The 23,018-nt window shown below is 38.2% G+C and overlaps 1 protein-coding gene across 1 annotated transcript in view; it reads left to right on the top strand.

Annotated features, from left to right (window-relative positions):
- Window positions 1-23,018, top strand: part of LOC101923360 (dystonin) — a 303,205-nt gene that overhangs the window by 264,126 nt on the left and 16,061 nt on the right. The window contains 13 exon segments of the mRNA XM_055811183.1: window positions 1,108-1,305; window positions 1,802-1,930; window positions 5,097-5,267; window positions 6,622-6,777; window positions 7,008-7,214; window positions 8,864-8,983; window positions 13,210-13,379; window positions 13,706-13,865; window positions 15,243-15,437; window positions 16,647-16,775; window positions 20,265-20,408; window positions 21,262-21,450; window positions 22,228-22,357. Of these exon segments, the coding sequence (XP_055667158.1) occupies window positions 1,108-1,305; window positions 1,802-1,930; window positions 5,097-5,267; window positions 6,622-6,777; window positions 7,008-7,214; window positions 8,864-8,983; window positions 13,210-13,379; window positions 13,706-13,865; window positions 15,243-15,437; window positions 16,647-16,775; window positions 20,265-20,408; window positions 21,262-21,450; window positions 22,228-22,357 (2,098 nt within the window).

Raw genomic sequence — 23,018 nt, 5'->3', positions numbered from 1 at the left:
AGAATAGACCTTGTTCTTAGTGAGCCTTAGCAGGAAGGAAGGGATGAGATGCATATGCTTCTGTGAATATCCCTTTTTTTCACCCTCTTAGGAAAATATAATAATGAGTCTCTTCCAGTTCTTGGAAGAATTAAGGCAAATGTGATGCGCAATTTGTATACAAGGGCTACTTGTTACTTGCTGTTTCATCAAGTGGTCTGTATAGTTTATTTCAAGGTTTTTTTGTATTTAGCTTTATTTTTTTTCCATATGCTAGCATTTTAAGGGAGGTGAGTTTGAACCAGACCTCAATGAAAAACAGAGGTCATAAACTTCAATTTCTTACATGGGCTTCACCATTCCTTTCCCAACCATTTTGCATATTCTCTTTTTCTCTTCTTCTTTTTTTTTTTTTTTTTAAAGCATTTTTAAATATATATTTTTTTAAAAATCTTTGAAAACAGCATCCGTTTCCCAAATGTACTTTTTGCCTTGTATGGTTTTGCTGTCGTTGGTGATAACAGGTTGTCAGCCAGATGGAGGTGGTCTTCTGTTGTTAGTATTACAATAATTCCCCAGCTTTTAGCACAGCTGAAGTGTTCTGGTAGCCTGACATAACAGGAAGTGAATTGTAGACCTGAAATGCATGAAAAGGCATGGCGGCAGTCAGATTGTTGTCTGGCACAGCAGGCTCATAGTATTCTTGTCATCTCTCTCCTTTATTCTAAGACTACTGCTCCGCAAGCAATTGGCACCACAGTATATAACAGTGTTCACACCTTACCCTCAAAACCGAAGAAAAATGCTGTTAAAGGAAAGTATGTAGTAAATTAAGGAAAGTGAAGAAATAACTCTTCACTAGAAACCTTTTATAATTTCAGAAAATATGTATTCAGAAGGAATATATTATTTTTTCCAGGATATGAAAATAAAATCAGCATTTTGGCAGAATGGTATGTTACTGCTTTTGATTGAAGAGACCTTGGTTATTAGCTTTAACTGCTAATACCTGTGCTGATGTTAAACTATTGCCTTGTCACTGGATTAGAACTAGCTCAGTCACTGTGATTGCTTTCATTCAATAACTTATCAACATGGCCAGTCATAAATGCTGTGTTACAATTGCAGGTGCTACAAAATGATGTTTTAGCTCATCAATCTACTGTGGAAGCAGTTAAGAAAGCAGGAAATGACCTGATTGAATCAAGTGCTGTTGAAGAAGCAAGTAATTTACGGAGCAAGTTGGAACTCCTGAATCAGCGCTGGCAAAACGTGTTGGAAAAAACAGAACAAAGGAAACAGCAGCTGGACAGTGCCTTGATCCAGGTGAATAGGAAATGATCAAATAAAGAGATAACTCAGAAAGTGTCTTTTTACATGAAATACATTGATACATGTATTAGAACTTGGCCTAAATCATAACCATAATGCAGACACTCCTGAATTTGGAGAAAGTTTGAATCTAGCTGTATCTTCCACAGCTGGCCACTCTCTTCTATAGTGCTGAATCAAGACTTTTTTGGTGTACATATTTTTCAAGAGTGACATTTCTGTGTAGGTATATTATTCAAGGAAAACATTGATCTTATGGTTGCTCATTTAGCCTGTTTTCAAGATTTCCATGTTTTTTATTTTTGTCATTTAGATTGGGTTGAGCTAGTTTAAATTTTGGTTTGGGCTTTATCCTTCCTTTTTTTTTTCCTTTTGTTTCCTTTGATTATTGTAAATATCTGATTAAATCTTGCCAGTATACTTATGCATCTGAGTACTATTAGAATGGAGAACATTTAACTAAGCTCTAAAATGATACGGTATAATTTAGGCACAAGGTTTCCACGGTGAAGTTGAAGATATGCAGCAATGGCTGACAGACACTGAACGTCAGCTGTTGGCATCAAAACCTGTTGGAGGCTTACCAGAAACAGCAAGAGAGCAGCTTAATACCCATATGGTAAGTATCAGTATTAGAATGCTTTGCAAATTGCATTCCAGGACTAACTATCTTTCAAGAGTGTTTATGGTGAACACAGAGCATGTTCTATATATCACAATGTCTGTACAGTATCTTAAAAAATTGTAATAGCCTTCAAAACAACACTGTTATTTTCAGTGTAGAAAAAGTAGTCATTTGTGAGATGCTCAAAGCTGAACCATTAATAGTGCTGAGACAGAAATAAAAGAACCTTTGCGTCCTCGTTCTCAGGAAGAATAACAGAGTGTTTGCAGATCTTGCGGTGATCCCTATTCTTTTCCCTTCTGTCCCCATAACTATGGTTATGCTTTTTCTTGGATATGAAGATGAATGTAAAAGTGATCCGCATTCATTGGACCTTGACTTAAGAGACTTGATCCTTTACTCTTTATTTAACCAAAGCTGACATTAAAGTCATCGTTAGCATAGATGTAATAAAGACTACTGGCTTATGTAAAGACTCTGCTTTAACTAGAAAGGGCAAGCTGATCGGGATTATTCTCTTCCTTCTCTTTATTTCTCTTTAAGAAATGTTCTATGGGTTTCTTTACCTCCATAGAACAGTAGAGCTTAAAAAACAACACATAAACTTGATCTCTTACCTCAGAGGAAGGTGGTTCGTAGTGTTCCATTTATGTAGGATCATGCTGTCCTGTTAGGCCAGGGTATAAGCCCAAACCCAGTGATCTAAACGGCTATTCTGGCTTGGGTACAACAGTGATGTTTACTGAACTGTCCTTGAACTCAAATATGCCTGACACCATTTCCATTAGAACGCTGCATTGCCAAAGCTTTAAAAATCTAATCTTACTTTGGAATGATGCTAAAGGTGAATGATGCCTACCAACATGGGGCACTTTTTCCCTCCAAAATTTACTGGTAACTATTTTTGAGAAGGAAAAGAATTTACAGTTTAAAAATCAGTTATGACAGGAAACTTAGACAAAATACAGAAACAACCTTGTGGTTTTGAACCCCCCCATCCTTCTCTTTTTGTCTTGAAAGAAAAAAAAAAAAAAAGGCAAACCCCCTCTCTTTTGCCCCCTGTTTCTGTGAGGGTGGGGAATAATCATGATTCTGTGAGAGTCAGTGGAGTTTTTTCAATTTTTCATCCTGGACTTAAAGTCAGATCCAGACCAAAAAAATTTCCCTGAAAAATGTCAAGGTTTTCTTTGATACATTCCTTTACTATGATTTTTTCTGTACTTATTGTACTTACAGATTGATTAGTTAAAGTATCTTTAAACTGAATTTAATATTACAGTTGGAACAAACATGAATGTGTCCCCAGTAATATGTACTCTACATGTACAATCATTTCCCAGCTGTATGTGTACATTTTAACAGATTCTTACTATGCTGTGGGTCATTATAAAGCTGCAGGCATTGACGACTTAACTCTCAGTGTATATAACTTGAAAAATAAGACTTGATTTCAGTTTAGTTAAACCATGGTGCATCTGTGCAGATATGTGTAAATGCTCTTTTGTTGTTGGTTGGGTTGTTAGTTTTTGGTTTTGTTTGGGGTTTTTTTTGGGGGGGGAACAGCTGAAATGTTGACACTGCCTGTCATGTTGAGTACTATTTATCGCAAGTTTCAAATCCAAACTTGCCACTAAGTGATATAAACCATGCTAATTTTTGACATGAAACCAAAGAAGAAAGTTTTGAACTATATTTTGCTTTGTTTCTCATTGGAAATTATGTCATGAACTGTCTTCTTGAGTATAAGGTCTGTTTCTACAGATACAAATAAAAGAGCCCTCAACCATAATCAGTTCACAAGTGGATTTGAGACTGGGCAGCACTTCCAGCTAAGGCAGCTCCAGGAAAACAAAAGATACGAAGAGACATTACAGGACACCAGCAGGAAAGGGGCTTAAAAAGAGGCTTCTCTGGCTGTCCCATTGCTGCTCAGAATGTCCCTCTCCTTTTCTTTAAACAATGATTTTTCTCAGCTCCTCCTTGAAAATAACTAATTGCTCCTGTCATCTTAAAGAATGTGACTGTACTGCAGAATTAACCACCGTGGTGAGCCTCTGTCTTAGACTGAGCCCAGCCCCAGTGTTTGGGACCTCTCCTGCCTTGCCATGTCTCACCTGTGCTGTGCTCGGCTCCCTGTGTTTACTTCTGAGGGGTTCTTGTGCTGCAGTAAAATAAGATGCTTGGGGGAGTTATGGAAACCAGAAATACTGTAGGGAGGTTCAGAGCGTAGGAGGCAGCAGGCTGGGTGACACTACTTTTCATAGTACTGAGGAAGAAAGCAAGGGAGCTTTCTGTCCTGTTAAAATCTTAGCTCATGGTTGAACCTGCTTCTTACTTTGCCCTCCTCTGTGATCAGAACACACAACCCTGTGTGTACAGTATCTCTTAACCCAAAGAAAATGTCGGGTTTGTCTCTTGTTCTGGGAATCAGTGGAAAAAGTTCTTTCCCTCCTATTTGCAAGCCACTTACTGCTCATCTCGAATACGTTCCTCATTTGGCAGTCTGCAGCAACTTTGTTGGTACGTTTTGGACAGTCTGTTACAAATACTGAACATGCCCTTTTGAGTCAGAGGGATGCATGGGATCTCCCAGTCTCTTGCCACCTCATCTTTAACATGGTTAGAAAAGAACAGTACAATAGTTAGCAAGTAAAGCGGTACCATTATTCATCCAGCTTTCTTTGTCTGTGTAAAATGTGTAAAGTGCTCTTGCCTAGGCAGTGAAGGAAGACACAGACAAAACAAAAGAGTCAATGTACAATAAAGCAGCCCTCCCAAGTTGACCCACCCACTTCTGAAAGTGTATCGTATAGGTCTGGGCTTTCACCACAATGTGTAATGCTGACACTTTTTGTGTTTCAGCTACAGATGGACTTTAAACCAATCAAGTTGTAGCAAATCTTGTGCAGTAGGTGCATAGTACTTTCTTTGCCAAGCTTTGGATCTTGGAGAAGACATCTGACAGACAATACAAGTTCTCATTTCCTGAAGAATCGGGCCCTTTCTTTGCTCATTTGGCTTTTTATGAATTACATATGTTTCCTTTATTAGTCTTAATCATACCTGCTAAATGTTGGGGGAGGAATATATACTATACTAGCATTTGTAAAGAATATTGAATTTCTACCTGACTTATTTTTTTGATGCTTGCTTTATTTAGGAACTTTGTGCTGCCTTTGAAGCCAAAGAGGAGACATATAGGTGTCTAATGCAGAAAGGCCAGCAGATGCTTGCAAGATGCCCAGAATCTGCTGAAACAAACGTTGAGCAGGACATAAATAACTTAAAAGAAAAATGGGAATCAGTACAAACAAAGCTCAGTGAAAGAAAAGTATGTGTTTTTACATAAAAATAGAAATGTAAATCATGTATTTAAGGAAGTTAATGTTCCCTGCTTTTATGCATGCATACTTGCTTTATCCTTTAGGTTTAATTCAGTTGTAGAGACAGTTACGCAGAATTAATTGGTATGTTTAGAAAGTACTGGGAAATGGGATTCAAGAAATTGATTATCCATAATCTGGAGGGGGGATGGGTGAGAATGGCACAAGCCCGTTCCATAGAAATATGTTAACTGATATTGATAATGTTCATTTGGGAGGAAGAGGGCTTTTCTGGTTTTTATTACAGTAATTCTAGACATGAGAGAGTGAGTAAATTTATTTGATCATTCAAATTTATCTCCTTCTCGGTACAGAATTGTTGCATTAATTTTCCTAGCTTTTATCTATTTTTTACTTCGAATTCCCAAACACTTGGCCTTTTGCCACTTACTTCAAGTGACTGCCTTCTGTTCTAACATAGATCAATAGCATGATTTCACTGATACACAACATACGTTTTCTTGTTATTAATTTCATTTTGCTTTCATTCCTTCACGAAGTATGGTCCATTTGTTCTACCTTAATCAAACAATGAAAAATGTCAGTAACTACGAACAGGGGAACACTCTGTTCCTGATATGTATAAAGCACAAATATTTCAGTTACAACTTAGTTATATTTTAAAGTAAGAAAGCTGGTGTCTCTTAAGGTAACTGTGTAATTTAAGAGTGTCAAACTAATTAATACCCAATACAAGCACCTTCTTGCAGGAAGCTGTAAGGTTGGTGTGCTCAGCTAGGCCAGCAATATGTTTGTTTGAAAATGTCTGACTGTTGTCTCATGATCAACAAAAATTCTGTATCCAAAATCAGTCTCTGTTCAGGCAACCAAAATGACAATTGGGCTTTATTTAAAAAAAAAGTGGTCTAGGCAAACTTGTTATTTGTTTAGTGCAAGAGAATAGATTTGATTACCTCTCTAAGGCTCTTTCAAGTGCGCTGCCACCTTAGATTTCTGAGATTCTACTGGTTTTGTATTAAAATTGATAAATCCATATGCCCCATTAGGATTCAGTAGTAGATGTTCTAATGTGGAAAATCTTATCTTGATACTAGATGCTGTATTTTCTAGTCACCTATCATATGTAATTTTACTGTTCCTCTTCTATCCATCTCCTTTAATAGGCTCAAATGTAGGCTGTTAATTTAAAGCTCAGAAACTTTTGAGTTGGAAAAATGTTTTGAAATGTTAAACAAAATGCTAAACTGAAATGGTTTCTCCAAAATGCTGAACTAAAATGGTTTACTTGGCTGAAGCTCTGCACAGTATCAGCTGCTATTAAAGTATGACCTATCTTTACAGACCAAACTGGAAGAAGCCCTCAATTTAGCAATGGAGTTCCACAATTCACTTCAAGATTTCATCAATTGGCTTACTCAGGCTGAGCAAACTCTAACTGCAGCTTCTCGGCCAAGTCTTATCTTGGACACTGTCTTGTTTCAAATTGACGAACACAAGGTATGTAAAGAAACAGATGTGTAATGTTTTTCTCCCACTCTATGGAGGTACTTCGGCAATGTCCAAATGAACGCTGTAATGCTGGCACTCAGAGGAACATTGGTTTTGTTTTAAAATTGCATTTTATAGTCTTTCTTGCTACATCGTTCTTTATCAGACTGGGGTTTTTTTCAGTGTTTACCCAGTGCTTGAACAACATATTCAGAGTAATTTTCTCCTTTTTTTCTAAGGTTTTTGCCACAGAAGTGAATTCGCATCGAGATCAGATCATAGAGCTGGACAAAACTGGAACCCATTTGAAATATTTCAGCCAGAAACAGGATGTTGTCCTTATTAAGAATCTGCTGATTAGTGTACAGAGTCGATGGGAAAAAGTAGTTCAGCGCTTAGTTGAAAGGGGAAGAGCTTTGGATGATGCAAGGAAAAGAGCCAAACAGGTAATCGGACAACAGCTGTTGTACAGCTCTTTGAACTTAGCTGTAATTACATCCAGACTCTTGAAGAATATGGTGCTTTAAAGCACTTGCACTAAACCCAGACTTCCTTGAAACAGACACTATTGAGTTAGTGGAGCAATTTCTGTGATTCAGTCATAAAGCACTTCATTTGGGAGGCGAAAGCATCATTTTCAGCTCGAGCAGTAACTTCTGTCTGCAATACAGCATAATCTGAAAGAAAAAAGTTACAGTATGGCTTCCAGATGTGTATTAGTGCCATCTGTCCTCAAAAAAAAGTTTCACAATCAACCCCTTATATTTTAAAGAATGTGATGAACCCCTTTCACTAATCTGTGGGAGTTTTCCTTAGTATTTTATTCCTGGGTTTATGTTCTGCCCTGATTAATACCACTTCCTCAGTCTCTTACGTTAGTTACTAGACCAATATCCTCTGTGTAGTAAGACACCTCTGTTTGTTTCCTTAAAAACCTGGAGAGTGTTTTTTACACAATTTGCCTCACCAGGGGCTGTTAGTGTTTTTTTCCTTAGATTCATGTTCCCCTGACTGAGGAACATGAATGATAAGATTAAAAATGTGAGTGGAATGTAATCTGTTTAAACATCAATAGGAAATTCTAGCTTCTTTTTATGCAAGTGAACATGTCCATTCAAGATTTGGAAATGTTCACACCCAAACCACATTTCCATGTTCACTGCTACCACCACTCAGATTGTAGAGTAAGAACTTCTCTGAGCAATAAATTAGCCCATAAAGCAAATCAAATGTTACTTACTTCCCAGTAGTTTCTCTTGTGCATTCATGCACACAGCAGTTCTGCAGTGGGATAGATTTAATCTCTATATCCATTTACAGGGCTGAATACAATCAGTTATAAATTCAGGGTAACAAGTCAAGGTGTCAAGGCCTGATCCACGGTGTTGAATGATAGGGTCCAGGAGCTTTAAGAGGTTTCTGAACTAGTTTCTTGTACTTTCATGTGTAGGTAGCCCAGGCAAGAATTTTCAACAGAGGTGCAGAGAAAGAACTAACCAGCTTAGAAACACTCAATCCCAAAGGGATGCCACTTTGCAAAAGCTGGTTGAATCTTTAGTCTTTCCGTGCTTCCTTCCCTGCAGCACTTTTTGTTGAGACAGGAAGGAAGATCAAGAATCTGTTTCTTGCCCGTCAAGATAGCATTTGATACAATGAGAACATTTATTAGCATCGCAGGCAAAATCTTGGGCAGTCATCCAGACAGGAGTTTTTCCCAGTGATTTACTGCTGTTGTCCCATGCAATAGCTAAGTCCTCTTCTTGCTGTATTTACTATTCCTTACTGAAAATGTAGTAATTTAAATGACCAATATATCAACAGAAGTTACCAATATGTCTCTGAAAGATAAATACTATGTGTGCAGATCATGTACATAAAAGGTTGCTAATTTACATGGGAGAGGTGAAGCTGAGTCCAGTGGGCACATGGTTGGGCTAGTCCTCTTTGAGAGACCAGGGAGAAAAGCACACCAAATCTTTCCAGAGTCTGCCAAGTACTTGTTTGGCCTATAGGGAATTCATTGGGGTTTAACATTTTCGGACTGTTTTATGAACCAGTGAATTTTAAAATCCATGCAAATCTCACTTCCCTGCAGTTCCATGAAGCCTGGCACAAACTTATGGAATGGCTGGAAGAGTCAGAGAAATCTTTGGACTCAGATCTTGAAATTGCAAATGACCCTGACAAAATAAAGATGCAGCTCGCACAGCATAAGGTGAGTCATGAGTGATAAATGCAAAGCACCCAGTGGGTGTAGGTAAGTCTATCAGCCTTGTACTGTTCAATTAGCAAAGGGATAGATTTATAGCCTCGCTGCAATGAAGTACTTATTTGCATTAGGTGAAATGATGGGGGGTTACAGGTGGGGAGTGGAAAAAAAACTTCTCACAGTACCTGATCTGTGAGGAAATGGTTAACTATGAAGAGGAAGGATATACAGCAGCACAGAAATTTAAAAAAATAACACTATCTCTGAAGAGGTTTTCTTACAGGCTTTTTTCAGTTCTTGAACTACAAATTCACCATCCCATTACGTGGATTGGGACTTTGCTCTTAATGCTACAGGACCACCTCATCCTGTATACATTATCCACTACAAGAAGAATAATCTTATAGTTTGATTGGCAGTTGCTTTTTATGTCAATGGAAATACTAATTAAATCCTCTAGAAAGTACAGTGACACCATTAGTAGCAAAGCTTGTTTCTCTTCATGGGATTCAGAATTCCAGGACCAGCTTCCATAAACCCAGCTACTATAGGTGAAAATGTAAAAATTCCCCTGATTGACCTGGCTTTTCAAACAAATAATGATAATTCAAAAGCTCTGTGGTCCCATCAGACACAAAGCAAAAGGAAAGACAGAAGTCTTTACTTCATTTTTACTTTTGTAAAGAGCCTAGAATAATATATTTCTAAGGATCAAGTGGGTAAGTGGTAGACTCCTCAAGAGACAGACTGTGTGTCAAGATTTATCTTGGTGCAGTTTCATCAGAGACAGAGTACTGAAAGATCATTCATTTTTCTACATTTTGGCATATATTTTCTTCTACTTTTCATATCAGTTTTATTGTTCTCCATATACTCCTACTTTTCATTCTGCACAATATCCCCAAGGGTTTGCATATCTAATTTTTCCCTCTCAGTGTAGCTTCTGATGATTGCTTTTACCTCCGACAAGCTTTGCCATGTATGTTAATGATTGGTTACTGCATCAGTCTACTGAATATTTTTATCATCTCTCACTCTGCATCATGATTTAAGTATTTTTTATCAACCAGGAAAATATCCTTTAATATGTTGAAAGTTGGCTGTTGATTAAGCAAAAGGTTTTACCTATGTTTGCTGTTAAAACTTTTAGATAAAGCCTACATTAACATTCTGATATGCTAACTCTGCAATTTCAGTTTTTTCTGGGATTGCTGCTCTTGCCAGAATTTAAAGTCAGCGATGGGAATTGGGGAGAGGGGGGAAACTTGCTGTTAAGATAGTCTGTCTTGTCTTCTGACTCCCATCATGTCTTAATCCTTTCAGTCCTCTTTTTTCTTTATATAAAGTTCAAACTTTTCATGAGTACAGTCAACATGTTGTGACTTTGCTTTGAGGTCCTTTCAGGACTCTACTCTGTGCTCCTCCCCTCTTCTGAAATGTTAAACTTGATAATCCTGCTTACTTTTTATACCTGCAGTAGTATGTTTTGTGAGCTCAAGCTTCCTCACATGGATTGGCAGACTCCTCATTTCCGTCAGTGGTGTGTTTACTCCAGCTTCTTTTTGTATAAAATGCCTGTAGAGAACAGCTACTTGAGTTGCTTGAATCTCATTTCTCATTAAGGAATGGGGCACAGGGACATTAGGATTGAAACTGGCGATTTGGAGGAAGAAGATGAATGTGTGTGAGAGAGGGGGGTTTATGAACTTTGTGACTTTAAACTTGTGTGTGTGTCCCCGCAAGAAATCAACTCAATTGTTTTTTAATGAGCTGTCAAACCTTCCAATGCGGCAATGTCCTTCCTCGTATTTTGAGTCTTTTCCTTCCACTCCCCCATATACCCTGTGTGCCTGTCTTTGTCTTTTCTGTCCAGCCTTGAAGGTTTCCTTGCTCCTCTTAGTTAACAATTTTGCTATCTGAATTGAATGTCTGCTGTAAGCAGTAAGTTGGACATGCTCTTTGCCAGTTGTTACTGCCAAAAAAAAAAAAAAAAAGTCTCTGAAAGAGAAAAGCTAAGATAATGTGTTTTCTCTCTTACTTGTATCTAGTGTGTTGCCAGGGACTTTTGGGGGTTATTCATGGTTTGTTTATCAGCAGTTTTCCCTCATTTTTAGAAGTCAGGAATGGAAAAACCCATACTAGGTCACCCAATCCATTCCTGTGCTAATGCCGAATGTTCCTTACAGTACACTTGTATGAACCTGGCTAATTTTATCTGTATGTTCCCATCTTCCTTAGAAGGAGGGTAGGTAGATGAACAAAATCTCAGTAATTAACTTACCTCTATGCTCCTGGCAGCTTAACCCAGAATCTACTCTTAATTACACCTCTGTGAAATCAGGTGAAAGTAGATATGGTGTAGTGTCTCTAGTCTCTCAAAGGATGAATTGATTGCAAGCTTTTGTTCACCCTTGAATCTGTTTTTCCTGTATGATCCTTCTCTGGCAGCAATTTCGTTGTGTTTCCTCGTGCAAACCAAGTAACACTTGGTGCATGTAGTACTACAGCAGTTAACAAACCCCATCAAATAAAAAGAGCACAGACATATTGTTTGTATTGAAGGAACTTTTATAAGAAGCTGGTTATTTTCATTTTGAAAATTATTTTTGTTGTACCTTGACAGTGGTGTTTATATTCTTTCTTAAAGTGTGTTTCCTTGTTTAATGTGAGGAAAATGAAAGGACAGTAAGGAAATACTAACTTGCAAAACAAATGTTGCTGTTTTTTGGGGGGTTTTGGCTGATGAATTTTGATTCTCAGTTCTCTCTGGATCCTGAAATAACCTTGAAGTAAGGCCAGTACAGTGCAAAATACCAATCAAGTTTTAAAAAAGGAACCTTGAATCACCCTAGGTAAAGTAGTCACATGGTGTAACCCAATGCCTACCTCCTGCTTAAGACAGCTCCATTCCACCTGAGCTTTCCCTGACATGCATTCACATCTAAAACCAGCAGATGACTATATGGACACATGGGAAAGTTGGTGGAAGAGTTGTGAGCTACTGTGGCACAGGTTGGTGCAGGCAAGCTGGGGACAGCTTGCCAGTCAGCGGTGAGGAGCCGTGGACGTGCCAGCAGTGACCCTGAGGAATCCTTGCAATCTTCATGTGCCTGAGGAGTTACTATGAGTTCTAAGCAGTGATCATTTGCTTGTTGCATGTGATGATACTGAACATTGCTGTGAGAACCAGATGAAAATTTGTTTCAGCAAACACTGAGCAAAACCTATTTTGGCCTAGTGTTTCCTTGTGAGAAAAAAAAAGAATATTTGATTCTGTATATGAGTTTCCTAGAACAAACTTGTGATTATTTTTTTTTGTAACTGATTTCCTGCTAGCAGTTCATGAAGGTGTAACATAAAATGCTTTAAGCATTGCTAGGATTTAAAAGGTTCTGTGTTGGTTTGCTTTTGTCTTTTGGCCGTATTCTTTTATTTAATTATTTACTCTGTCAGTCTGTCAACTCCTCTGTGGCATCAGATGAGCTGTGTCTCTGTGTGCTCCTCTCTGCCTGTGAAAAGCTTCCAGAGGCTCTGTGCAGAAGGAGCTGGCAGACAGATGCAATTGCTGTGACACTGTCAGCTTCCAAAGTCCCTGGATCACAGAAACCTGCTTGTGATGATGATTTCCAGCCCAAATTGAGTTTCCAAATTGGATGTCACCTGGATGCTTCTTGTGCTGATCTATACACTTTTGTAATACAAGTCTTCCCAATTATAGTATGCTTCAATCTTTGGAGGGTTAAGTGCTTCTGGTTAGTGGTTTCCCAGCTTGACCATGCTGAGCTAATGACATTTGTAGCCCTTGCGGTGCTCTACGCTGGCTTGAAATCTTAGTATGTAAAAATGTGTGAAGACTGCTCAGCTTGTGGCTCCTGAAGTAGGAGTTTTGTCATATTCTTCTGACAACCAGGAAGCCTCTTGCTGAAATTTAGGAATATTATGGTAGGAGAGAAATCACTGCTCTAACTAGAGGAGGAATTTTCCAGAAGTTGTTCCAGAAGGTGTAGAGCTATGTTCCCAGAGAGGGCCAAAAAGTAGGGACTCTGCTAGTGTCAAGCTCCATATAATTTCAGGTGCACTGTGGCACTAGCAGGCTAGAAGTTTTGCAGTAAGTTTAAAATTTTCTTGCAGCAACATTTACTATTCCCGTTGCAAATATATTAAAGATTAACTGTGGTCTGTAAGCAGTTAATACTATATGGGTATTTTCTTTTTCTTCCATATATATATAGGAATTCCAGAAATCTCTTGGTGCCAAACATTCTGTGTACGATACCACAAATAGGACTGGACGCTCCTTGAAAGAGAAAACCACATTGGCTGATGACAATTTGAAACTTGATGATATGCTGAGTGAATTAAGGGATAAATGGGATACAATTTGTGGAAAATCAGTGGAAAGGTAAATGAAAACCGTCCTAATTATTCAGCAGATAAGAAAAACACTTAGGAGAATTCTTCTGGCTTCCATTGTGTAAAAGTAATACTAGAGTCATTAGCTTGTTTGATAACTAGGAGTACCAAAGCAATAAAATACTAGAAGTACATAGTTCCCTGATGGTATGGGGAGTTTGCCTTCTATTTAAAAAGGCAAACAGTGATATAAAGCTCTTGGGTGTTGTAATTTTATGCTGAAAATGTTTTCTTCAAATGTATGAACAATTTAATTTTTGTGGGTGGTGTTTATTTTTTTTTGTTTTGTTTTGTTTTAATTTATTTTTCCTCCAGACAAAATAAACTGGAGGAAGCCCTGTTGTTTTCGGGACAGTTTACTGATGCTTTGCAAGCTCTCATTGACTGGTTATACAAAATTGAACCTCAGCTAGCGGAAGATCAGCCAGTACACGGAGACATTGATTTAGTGATGAACCTGATCGACAATCACAAGGTAATTGCAAAAATATTCTTTTTTAATTACTAGACTGCTCTGAAGTGTAGCATTTTAATGCTGTTTTGATTTGGCTATACTGTAAGTTTTAGAAACATGGGATAGTTTTGTAACACAATCATGTCATCAACAATGGAAAGTGCTATAAAACATGTGGAAGAATACATAATACTGTATTTATGAATATTTTGTTAAAAGTCACAAGTGTGCATTTACAAGTACGGGTATATGGGCAGTAGATGCAAAAACTATTTTACTGGAAATCTTTAGGGGAGACAGGGCTTTTTATTTAGGACATCTGCTAACCAAATGTCCAGTGCATTCTTGATGACTACAGCAGCCTTTAGGACCCACAGGGCTGCTGTATATTTGTCGAGAAAAGTAGTTGCAATGTTTAAGTTATGCACAAGAGTATATAACGACTGTGGCCCAGGAAGCCTACATTGGCAAGCTACAGTATTTTGTTAGTGAAGTGTTTTTGGAGATGGGAACAAGTAGGAGATGTGGGACTGTGCTTCTGAATCCCCGTTTCTCAGTTCAGTACATCAGAAGAAATGACTGTTGAAGGTACTGGTGTTGCAAAGGCTACATGCAGTCAGAGCGCTGGAGCCTGGGGGAATTATGAGGTGAAGGTCCCTCTGTTCTTCCACCAGTGACTTCCAGTATACAAATACTCTTCAGTGAGAAGGAGATTTTGTCTCTTACGGAAAAAAGTATTTGGAAACATGGGTCGTCTATAAAAATTTGCCTGAAATGTGGTGGAATTGCTTCTGAAATCCCATTGTGTATCACAGACAAGTCATAGTCAGTGGCAACAGTATACTGTATCTTCTTCTGAGAGCTTCCTTTATGTAACTGGAGCTTGTTCCATCTGCAAATGTGAACATACGCTCGCATACATATCTGAATATCTGGCAAGATCTACAGCCTTACAGTCAGACCCCCAGATGGGGTTTTATTTCTGGTTTTATGATTTTAAACTTTCTCCTTGATTGTTAGTGTTTTATCTGATCTTTTCCTGCCACAGCAATCTTGCACATTAATCAGCATGTCAGATCAATTGCTTTGATAAAGAGTGTAAAGCCAGCATGCCAAGGAGGCTAGATTTCACATCCATTGAATCAGGATGGGTTCTCAGGATCTGCCTGACATTTTTCTGCCATATTCCAGTTTTATTAGGATGAGGTAGAGTGTAAATATCTTCATATGGAATCTGATAAGCAGAACTTACGTGTTTTGCATCACTTAGTTGGAGTTACTCTTGACTGAGCTGAACCAGTGTTTCAATTTCTTCTTATAACCAGTAGGTTTTTGTTATTTGTTATATAAGTATGCCTTAATGAGTTAAACATTTCAAATATATTCGTTGGTGTCTAGGTTTTCCAGAAGGAGCTGGGAAAAAGAACAAGCAGTGTCCAGGCTCTGAAGCGCTCTGCAAGGGAGCTGATAGAAGGCAGTCGTGATGACTCTTCCTGGGTCAAAGTCCAAATGCAGGAGCTAAGCACTCGCTGGGAGACAGTCTGTGCCCTCTCAGTATCCAAGCAAACACGACTGGAACAGGCTCTTCGGCAGGTAGGGGAGTAGTATTGGTGCTACATGTACTTTACGAGAAGCACTGAAAATACCTTGTGCTGCAGTTGCCAAAAATGTAATTTAATTTTCACTTAGTGTCATATTTAATTTAATCTCATTCAAAAATACTAATTTTCTTGCTCATGCAGTGCTTACCTTGTCTCTATCCCTTTAGCATAGCACATAAATAATACCTCTTAGCATTTATTATTGCTGTTATTATGTCTGTACCACAAATGCAAAGCAAATGTTTCGAAGACCTTACCACCTCGAAAAATCACTGAAGTTACCATCAAGTGTGAAGGGTGATTAAGAACTATGCCCCCTTCATAGGAAGTTAGAGATCTCAATCATATTTATGCCCTTTATGCCTTATTGGAAATAAGTAAATCTGTGTACTGAAATCTTGTTTACATTGGCACAATTACAGTGCACAGTGGAGTACACCGCAGAAAAACCGAAGTTGTCCTGAGTGCACTCAGGAGCTCTCTATGTATGTCAGTATCGGCTGGTACCAATCCCAAACAATTACAGGTCCATCTGTATTGTTTCCAAATGTGAGATAGTATGGATTTACAGCTCTGTGAAGATATACTAGCTTGGGTTGATGCTAGGATGGGGCTTCTGCAATAGCAATATACCCACTGTGTACAAAATTCCTGCCCTGCTTTTTCCCAGGGTGCTGTGTTTGTCCAGCTCTCTGGTCTTTCAAGCAGGCACAATCCTGAGCTACCTCGAACACCTAACTGTGTCTGACTATGACTGTGCCAAAAGGTGGAACTTTCTTGTTTTATCTAGACGTAAAAGGATCAGTCACCAACAGACTGTCAATTAATTTTGCTTAACTAGTGATTTAGGCTATGCAGAAAATGCAGTTCTCATCTCTCCAGCTGGTCCGTGAAAGCACCTCCGTGTAATTTGTCAGCGTAAAGGCATGATATTCTCAACTGAGCTGCAAATACACTATAAATCAGATGGCTAAAAGCATGAACAGGCTTTTAGGCTTCCTATGACTTTTTGGGAAGCATGAGATATTTTTACAGTTATGAAAATGTATACTGTTTATCATTGACTTTTTAATGGAAAGTTAATGTGCCATTACTGCTGCATGATTAATGACTCCAAATGTGGGTTCAGTCTCCTTGTGTAAGCTGCAGTGTGTCTGTCAGGTCCCCTCATGAGTGACCGTGACTTCTTGTATTTTAACAGGCAGAAGAATTCCACTCTGTTGTCCATGTCCTTTTGGAGTGGCTGGCAGAGGCAGAGCAGGCTCTTCGATTCCATGGGGTCCTTCCAGATGATGAAGAGGCCTTGCGTACACTGATAGACCAGCACAGGGTAAGCATGAAAATGAAGAGGGTCCTCTTCATTCTAGTAGGTCTGTTAGAGGATAGAATAAAGAAAAGGAGGCACGATCTATCCTGTATAGTCATATCCAGCATCCGGTGCTTGTTCTTGCAACTGTTTCTATAGAGAAGCTAGAAGTTTAATGGAGTTGGCAGTTTGGTGCCCATACTAGTGTTGGACTGTTGTTTTGAGTCATCTTGGCCTGCTAAGAAAATGATGGGCCTTTCACAAGTTCCAGTAAACATTTAGAGATGATGCAAACCCCTCTGCGCATTATATGCCGCCTGACAATTGTAACAGACTGCTACAGTAGCAAAAGTGTATCCGTGTTAGCACCATTGAGCAAAACAGGGAATGCTTTCCTTTCAAGGCCCTTGGAAAGTGTCAGCAGAATGACGTTGCCATCCATTAACCTTCTGTCATGGTGAAGCAGCATGCTGTCATACTTCACATGCGTTAGGTACTGAGATATTGCATTGCCATAGGTACTACAGATACTAGATTATAGGCCATCAAACTGACGTTGCAGTAATGAGATGGGAAAATGTCTAAGTAAGAAGCAGAGAGGTCATATTTTCACTCTCCAAACAGGAGGCTACAAAGGTGCACACTTAAGCCTGTGCAAAACTCTTGTAAATGTGGTGGTAATAGTACCAAGAATGTAGTGCCCACAAATGTTATAGAACAAATTTTAGGAATAATGGATTTCTTCCTCATTGCTCTAAGAAAGTTATAACAGAGCTTACGAAATGGAGAGTGGAAAAGCCTTTTGTTTAAATTGAGTTTGGGAATACTATTACGCAGAGGGGTGCGTGCAGAGTATTATCTAATGGTTCTTAATTAAGGAGTTTTTGAGGTACTCAGACTGCGGTGTTTTGAAGAAGTTTTCAGATTTAATTTAGGGCTGTGGAAACTGGGTGCTATTCTTTAGCTGGCAAATATATGCGTGCATCAGCATATGCTGACAAATGTTGGCAGTAGCAACCTGCTGTTTCCGATACAATGGAATTTATCTTTTAGCTGCCTTTCCTCCACATGTGCTTCATCAGTTCCTTTTTAGTTTTTTGATCTTCTCAATACAGAGGAAAGAACTGTCTAAATGAAATCTTATGTCCACTGAAATCATTAGAAAAAAAAAATCTTAAATTTCTCCCTCTGCAATGTAGATTGATTAACAAAATACTTCTCTACAAAAGCTCAAACTTGTGCTGCCAAAGCTGAAGCATAACTTGGAACCTCAAATCAAAGCAAAACTTATCTCTGGGAAACCCTGTCCAGCTGGGGACAATAACTGCTAGCACAACAAAACCAACCTCAGTGTTAAATATGGCCATACCATGCTTAAATATTTTTAGTAGGCTTTAGAAGATGTCCTCCAACCACGTTTTCTTCTTAAAGGATGAATAATAGAAATACAGAATTTGTCAAGCTAAGACAGATTGTAGCACTGCTGCTTCAACAGTCAATAAGCACATTGAGCAAAATCTTGCTGGAATAAGTTCTCTCTCCTCTTAAGCTTATAACATTAGCTTTCAAGAAGAAAAAAAGAAAATACGGGAAAATATAATGTGTGGTATTAGCTTTAAACACCATGTCTGTATTATAATGCTGCAATATTAATATTAAAAATGTATGACTATGACATTATATAAATATGAAATGCGTCTTCGTTTTATCACTGTGATTCTTGTAAAATAGTCTAATGCATCTGTATCCAGCTACATGTTAAAAGGTTTCTTCAGGACGTTGTTTTATCCAAATGGTCTTATCTTTATGCCCAATACTGATTTTTTCTTTTCTTGAATACTGCACATGATTTAATGAATTCTGCTATCTCAGGCAGAGAAGTTTCTGTCACTCACCAACCTCTCTAGGGACTGAGAGATGTAGTGGGTTAATGCACTGCACTAGTTAATAAGAAGCATCCCATCTCCTCTCTTGTAAACTTATCTATATCACTGGACTGGCCCAGAGTTAAATACAGTTCATATCCTTTGCTGAGGGAAAGGCTAATACAGTGTATGTAGTGTGTCATAGGTTTAAAGATATTCTAGTACAGTTGTGCAGGGAAAACAGTGTCATTGTTGCCTGTTTTCCTCCTGGCCTTAGCTTATTTTGGTAATCTCCTTGGCTTTTCCAAAACTATTTTGAACTGAAATACTGCAAGAACTCATGTGTTTTTATGAAAGGACTGCGATTATGACTGGGTCTTAAACTCTGACATTAATTTAAGCTTAAGTCAAAATCAGTTGGTAATAAATAGCTTTAAATACACAGCCTACCTATTCCAGGCTTTTAGAACAAAGTAGAAGAGGTTATTTCTTTTACACTTTTATTTGATAATAGTTTCATATTTGCTTTGTAAAGGCACAAGATAATGTCATTATGAGTTGTTGTAGAATTTGTTTTTACAAGGTTTAGGTGATTTTGAATTTTCTAGGATCTGACTTGGCTGATCTTTATTTTCTAGAATGCAGAATAGCGAGACATGGTTCCATTTTGTAGCACAATTAATGATGTTAAAATATAACAAAAAAATCCACTAGGCACTGAGAGATGTTGGCAGTTTAAGGGCACTCACACAGATACACAGACTTACACAACATTTAGGCATAACAAAATAGGCAGAATAGTAAAACCACTGGAGTAGTAATAATAATAACAAAAACTTTTGAAAAATGCAAACTACAGAAGGATGGAAAAAAATCCTTCGTTTTTTTTAGTTGTGTCCCTCTGTCCCACCCACCACCCCACCTGGCACCCAATTCTGGTCCTGCCACCCTTTCCTCTGCCAGACTCTGTAGGAACATCAATGGCTATGAGCTTGGGTGTCTAAAGCTGTAAACATCCTTTTGCTTTTACAAGATTTTTTCCCACATGGTAGTGCCTCTGAAAACAGCTGGTTAATTAGCAGTCACTGTCCCTGTTCTTGCTGAGTCTCTCCCCCTCAGCTGCTGAGTTTTCACATGTGTCTTGGTTTAGTATAGCTGCTCCTGAAGTCCTCTATCATCTTGTCTGAGCATGTAATTATAGTTGGACATTTCCAGTCTCTGCTAGGAGCTTGATAGTTTATTATGAAGAATTACTGTAACTGACTGACAAACTAAGTCATCTGAAATGTAGCCAATAATGATTCTAACCATCATATAGTTGATTTACAGTTGATTTTTTCCCTTCTGTTTTGTTTTGGTTTTTTTGGGGTTTTTTTGTTTTTAAGGGCATGTGTCTTTCAAATATTTACAGTATGGTGGGCTTTTAAGGAGTGGCAGGCTGGGGTAAAGATTTTAGAGCTTTATTTAGTACTTTTGAGTGGAATTGGCTTTTCTAACATTTTTAATTTTTCTCAGAGAAATTAAATTTGCCTCTTGCAAGTTGAATCTGTTTGGAAGATCAAGAAGCTTGTGACCTTGCAGACTATGCACTCAGATTTCTCTTGCAATTTTTTTCAACATCTCATTGAAATTGTTATCTCTGGTTTAGGAATTTATGAAGAAACTGGAAGAGAAAAAGGCAGAACTGAATAAAGCAACAGGTATGGGAGAAGCTATCCTAGCTATCTGCCACCCAGACTCCATCACCACCATTAAGCACTGGATAACAATTATCAGAGCCAGGTTTGAAGAGGTTAGTATATGTCAAGCCATCTTCATTGCAACAGTTCATCTCTGATTGGAACAAAGCTGGCAACTAACATGGCAGTTACACTGGAAGGAAATGATCCAGCTGTTGAGAACTAAACATTTAAAATATCTGCAGTGATGGATGTTAATACCATGCTTCCCTAGGTTTTATTTCCAAACTTACAGGGCTTTAAGAACTAAAGCAGATGGTCAAGCTTCTTTCTTTGTATGTATAGATGGTCAAGCTTCTTTCTTTGTATGTATTAAAGAAGATCCTGCCTGACACTTCCCGTGTGAAGAAAGGCAATAGTTTCTACGGAGAAACTTAAAAGTTACAAATGGAAGAAAATACAGGGCAAACTTGAAACATTTTCTAATTGCATTAGGGAGGATTTCAGTCCAACATATTCTTAACCTGGAAGATTTCCAAATGATTTAAGTGGCTACAAGTAGGTCTGAGAGGGTGTACCACACTCCCAGCTGCTAAGGTGGTATTTTCTGTGTATATTAAGTTTAAAAAAACCCAAAATACTGGTGTTAGCAAAGTATGGCTTCAGGAGTGCCCGGGAGGAATACAGACACCAAATCCTATGTGATTCACTAACTTAATACATATTGTTTGATAAAATTCTTGATATGTTGCCTGAATGTGCTGTTTATTGCATTTAACAGCACCTAATCCTGAATATCTGTGGAAAAAAATGTGTTGAACTGGAATTCAAGTTACCTAGCACCTTTGATAACCAAACACCAACACACCTGTTTTACATCTGGGTTTACTGTTAGTAGAGTAATTTTAAATACATTCTAAAGAATTTCAGATGTGCGCATACTCATGCATTGGTTATTTTATTAAGGTCTTAGCCTGGGCTAAACAACATCAACAGAGACTGGCAGGAGCTCTGGCTGGACTTATTGCTAATCAGGAATTGCTGGAAGCCTTGCTGTCCTGGTTGCAGTGGGCAGAGACTACACTTACTGAAAAAGATAAAGAGGTTATCCCCCAGGAGATTGAGGAAGTTAAAGCACTTATAGCTGAACATCAGGTAAGGCTTGTTAAGTGACATGCATCCTACATATTCCACAGATGGTGCTAATGTCTCCACTAGGCTTCATAATCAAGTGTGAATGTCCTTAGCTATTTTTTCTTCTGATAATCAAGTCCCTTTTCCAATACTCAGTTGTGTGTTTTGTATGCATATGATGTGCTTGTAGTTTATTCAACACAGAGGTAAAAAAAATGAACAAAAATTCAGTGCCACATTATTCTAAAAGTAAGCCTACAGCTCCCCATAGGAACAAGGATAATAATGATTCTTAAAACCTCACATTAAATATATGATAGTGCTGCTGCCTAGTGTTGCAGTATGGCTTTACTGATTGGATTTAAAAAATATGTTTATGAAGTGCCAGAAGGAGCTGCTGGTGCAGTGAATGCTCATAGACTTAGCCCAGCTTACACACCAGAGCTGTCTGTCTCACTTCTGTGAACTGCAGTCTGAACAGCAAGGAACATCTGAGTACTCAGAGTCAAAATTCTGTCATATGTCACCTCACCGTACACAGTTGATAAAGGAGTTTGACAGAGTACTTTTTAGATTTAGCCTTCCTTTAACAAGCAGGCCACAGTGGTCTTAAAAGCTTATACTCCCATTTTTTGTCACCTACCAAACCTTTATCTGTGTTTTTTTTGTGAGGCTGGCATTGTAAGAGTCTTTCTGTGTCATTCTTGTAACGTTGGCGTTTTGCTATTGTATGTGTTTTTTCATTCCTGTGATCACTTTTGTGTATTTTTAATTAAAACCACCTCTGTCTGACTGCAGACATTCATGGAGGAAATGACCAGAAAACAACCTGATGTGGATAAAGTTACAAAGACTTATAAAAGAAAGGCACTTGAACCCAGTCCAGTACAATCTCATATTCCTGTCCTTGATAAGGGGAGAACAGGAAGTAAGTAATGAAGTCTTTCGGGCCAGGTTGCGCACACTATTGCTCTGTCTATAAAGATAACAGATTACTAATAATCTAATAGATTTGATTAGCTTCTAGTGGAACAGGGTGACATTCTCTTTGCTGATTTTCTAATTATCTCTCATTTTTCATTGTGAGGAAATTTCCCATGGCAGACATGTATTTTTAAATTTTGACTATACCTCTTGAATACCTGTTTTTAAAGTGTGCAGCCTTTCACGTGCTGTTAAACTTCCAAGAATGTTCACGTGGTAAGTCTTTGCAAATCTACTACTATCTGAAAGTACAAGCAACTTCTTTTACATAAAGATGTAGAGCCCAAATTTTGCTCCTACTGATTATGAAATTATATGGATCCAATTAGAAAGTGTATTCAGTGAAGTTGAATGGAAAGTGAACCATCAAGTGAGGAAATAGCTTTCTGTATTTTTAGGTGTACTTACTCGTTGTGTTTTATACTTACCCATATGTGAAACCTGCTTCTAAAGTCAGGTTGTTTACTTTGCAACTCTCTGAGGGATTTGCAAAGATTTTATATAACCTTTGAAGCTTCACTAGTGCAGCTACTGCTAACTGCTTCTGCTAGACGAAAGGTACTTTAACCACCATCGTCCTTACCCAGCAATGGTGAATAAAATTA

This window comes from Falco peregrinus, chromosome 7 (genome assembly GCF_023634155.1).
Source record: "Falco peregrinus isolate bFalPer1 chromosome 7, bFalPer1.pri, whole genome shotgun sequence".
Taxonomy (NCBI): domain Eukaryota; kingdom Metazoa; phylum Chordata; class Aves; order Falconiformes; family Falconidae; genus Falco; species Falco peregrinus.
This window is presented reverse-complemented; position numbering and strand designations above follow the sequence as displayed.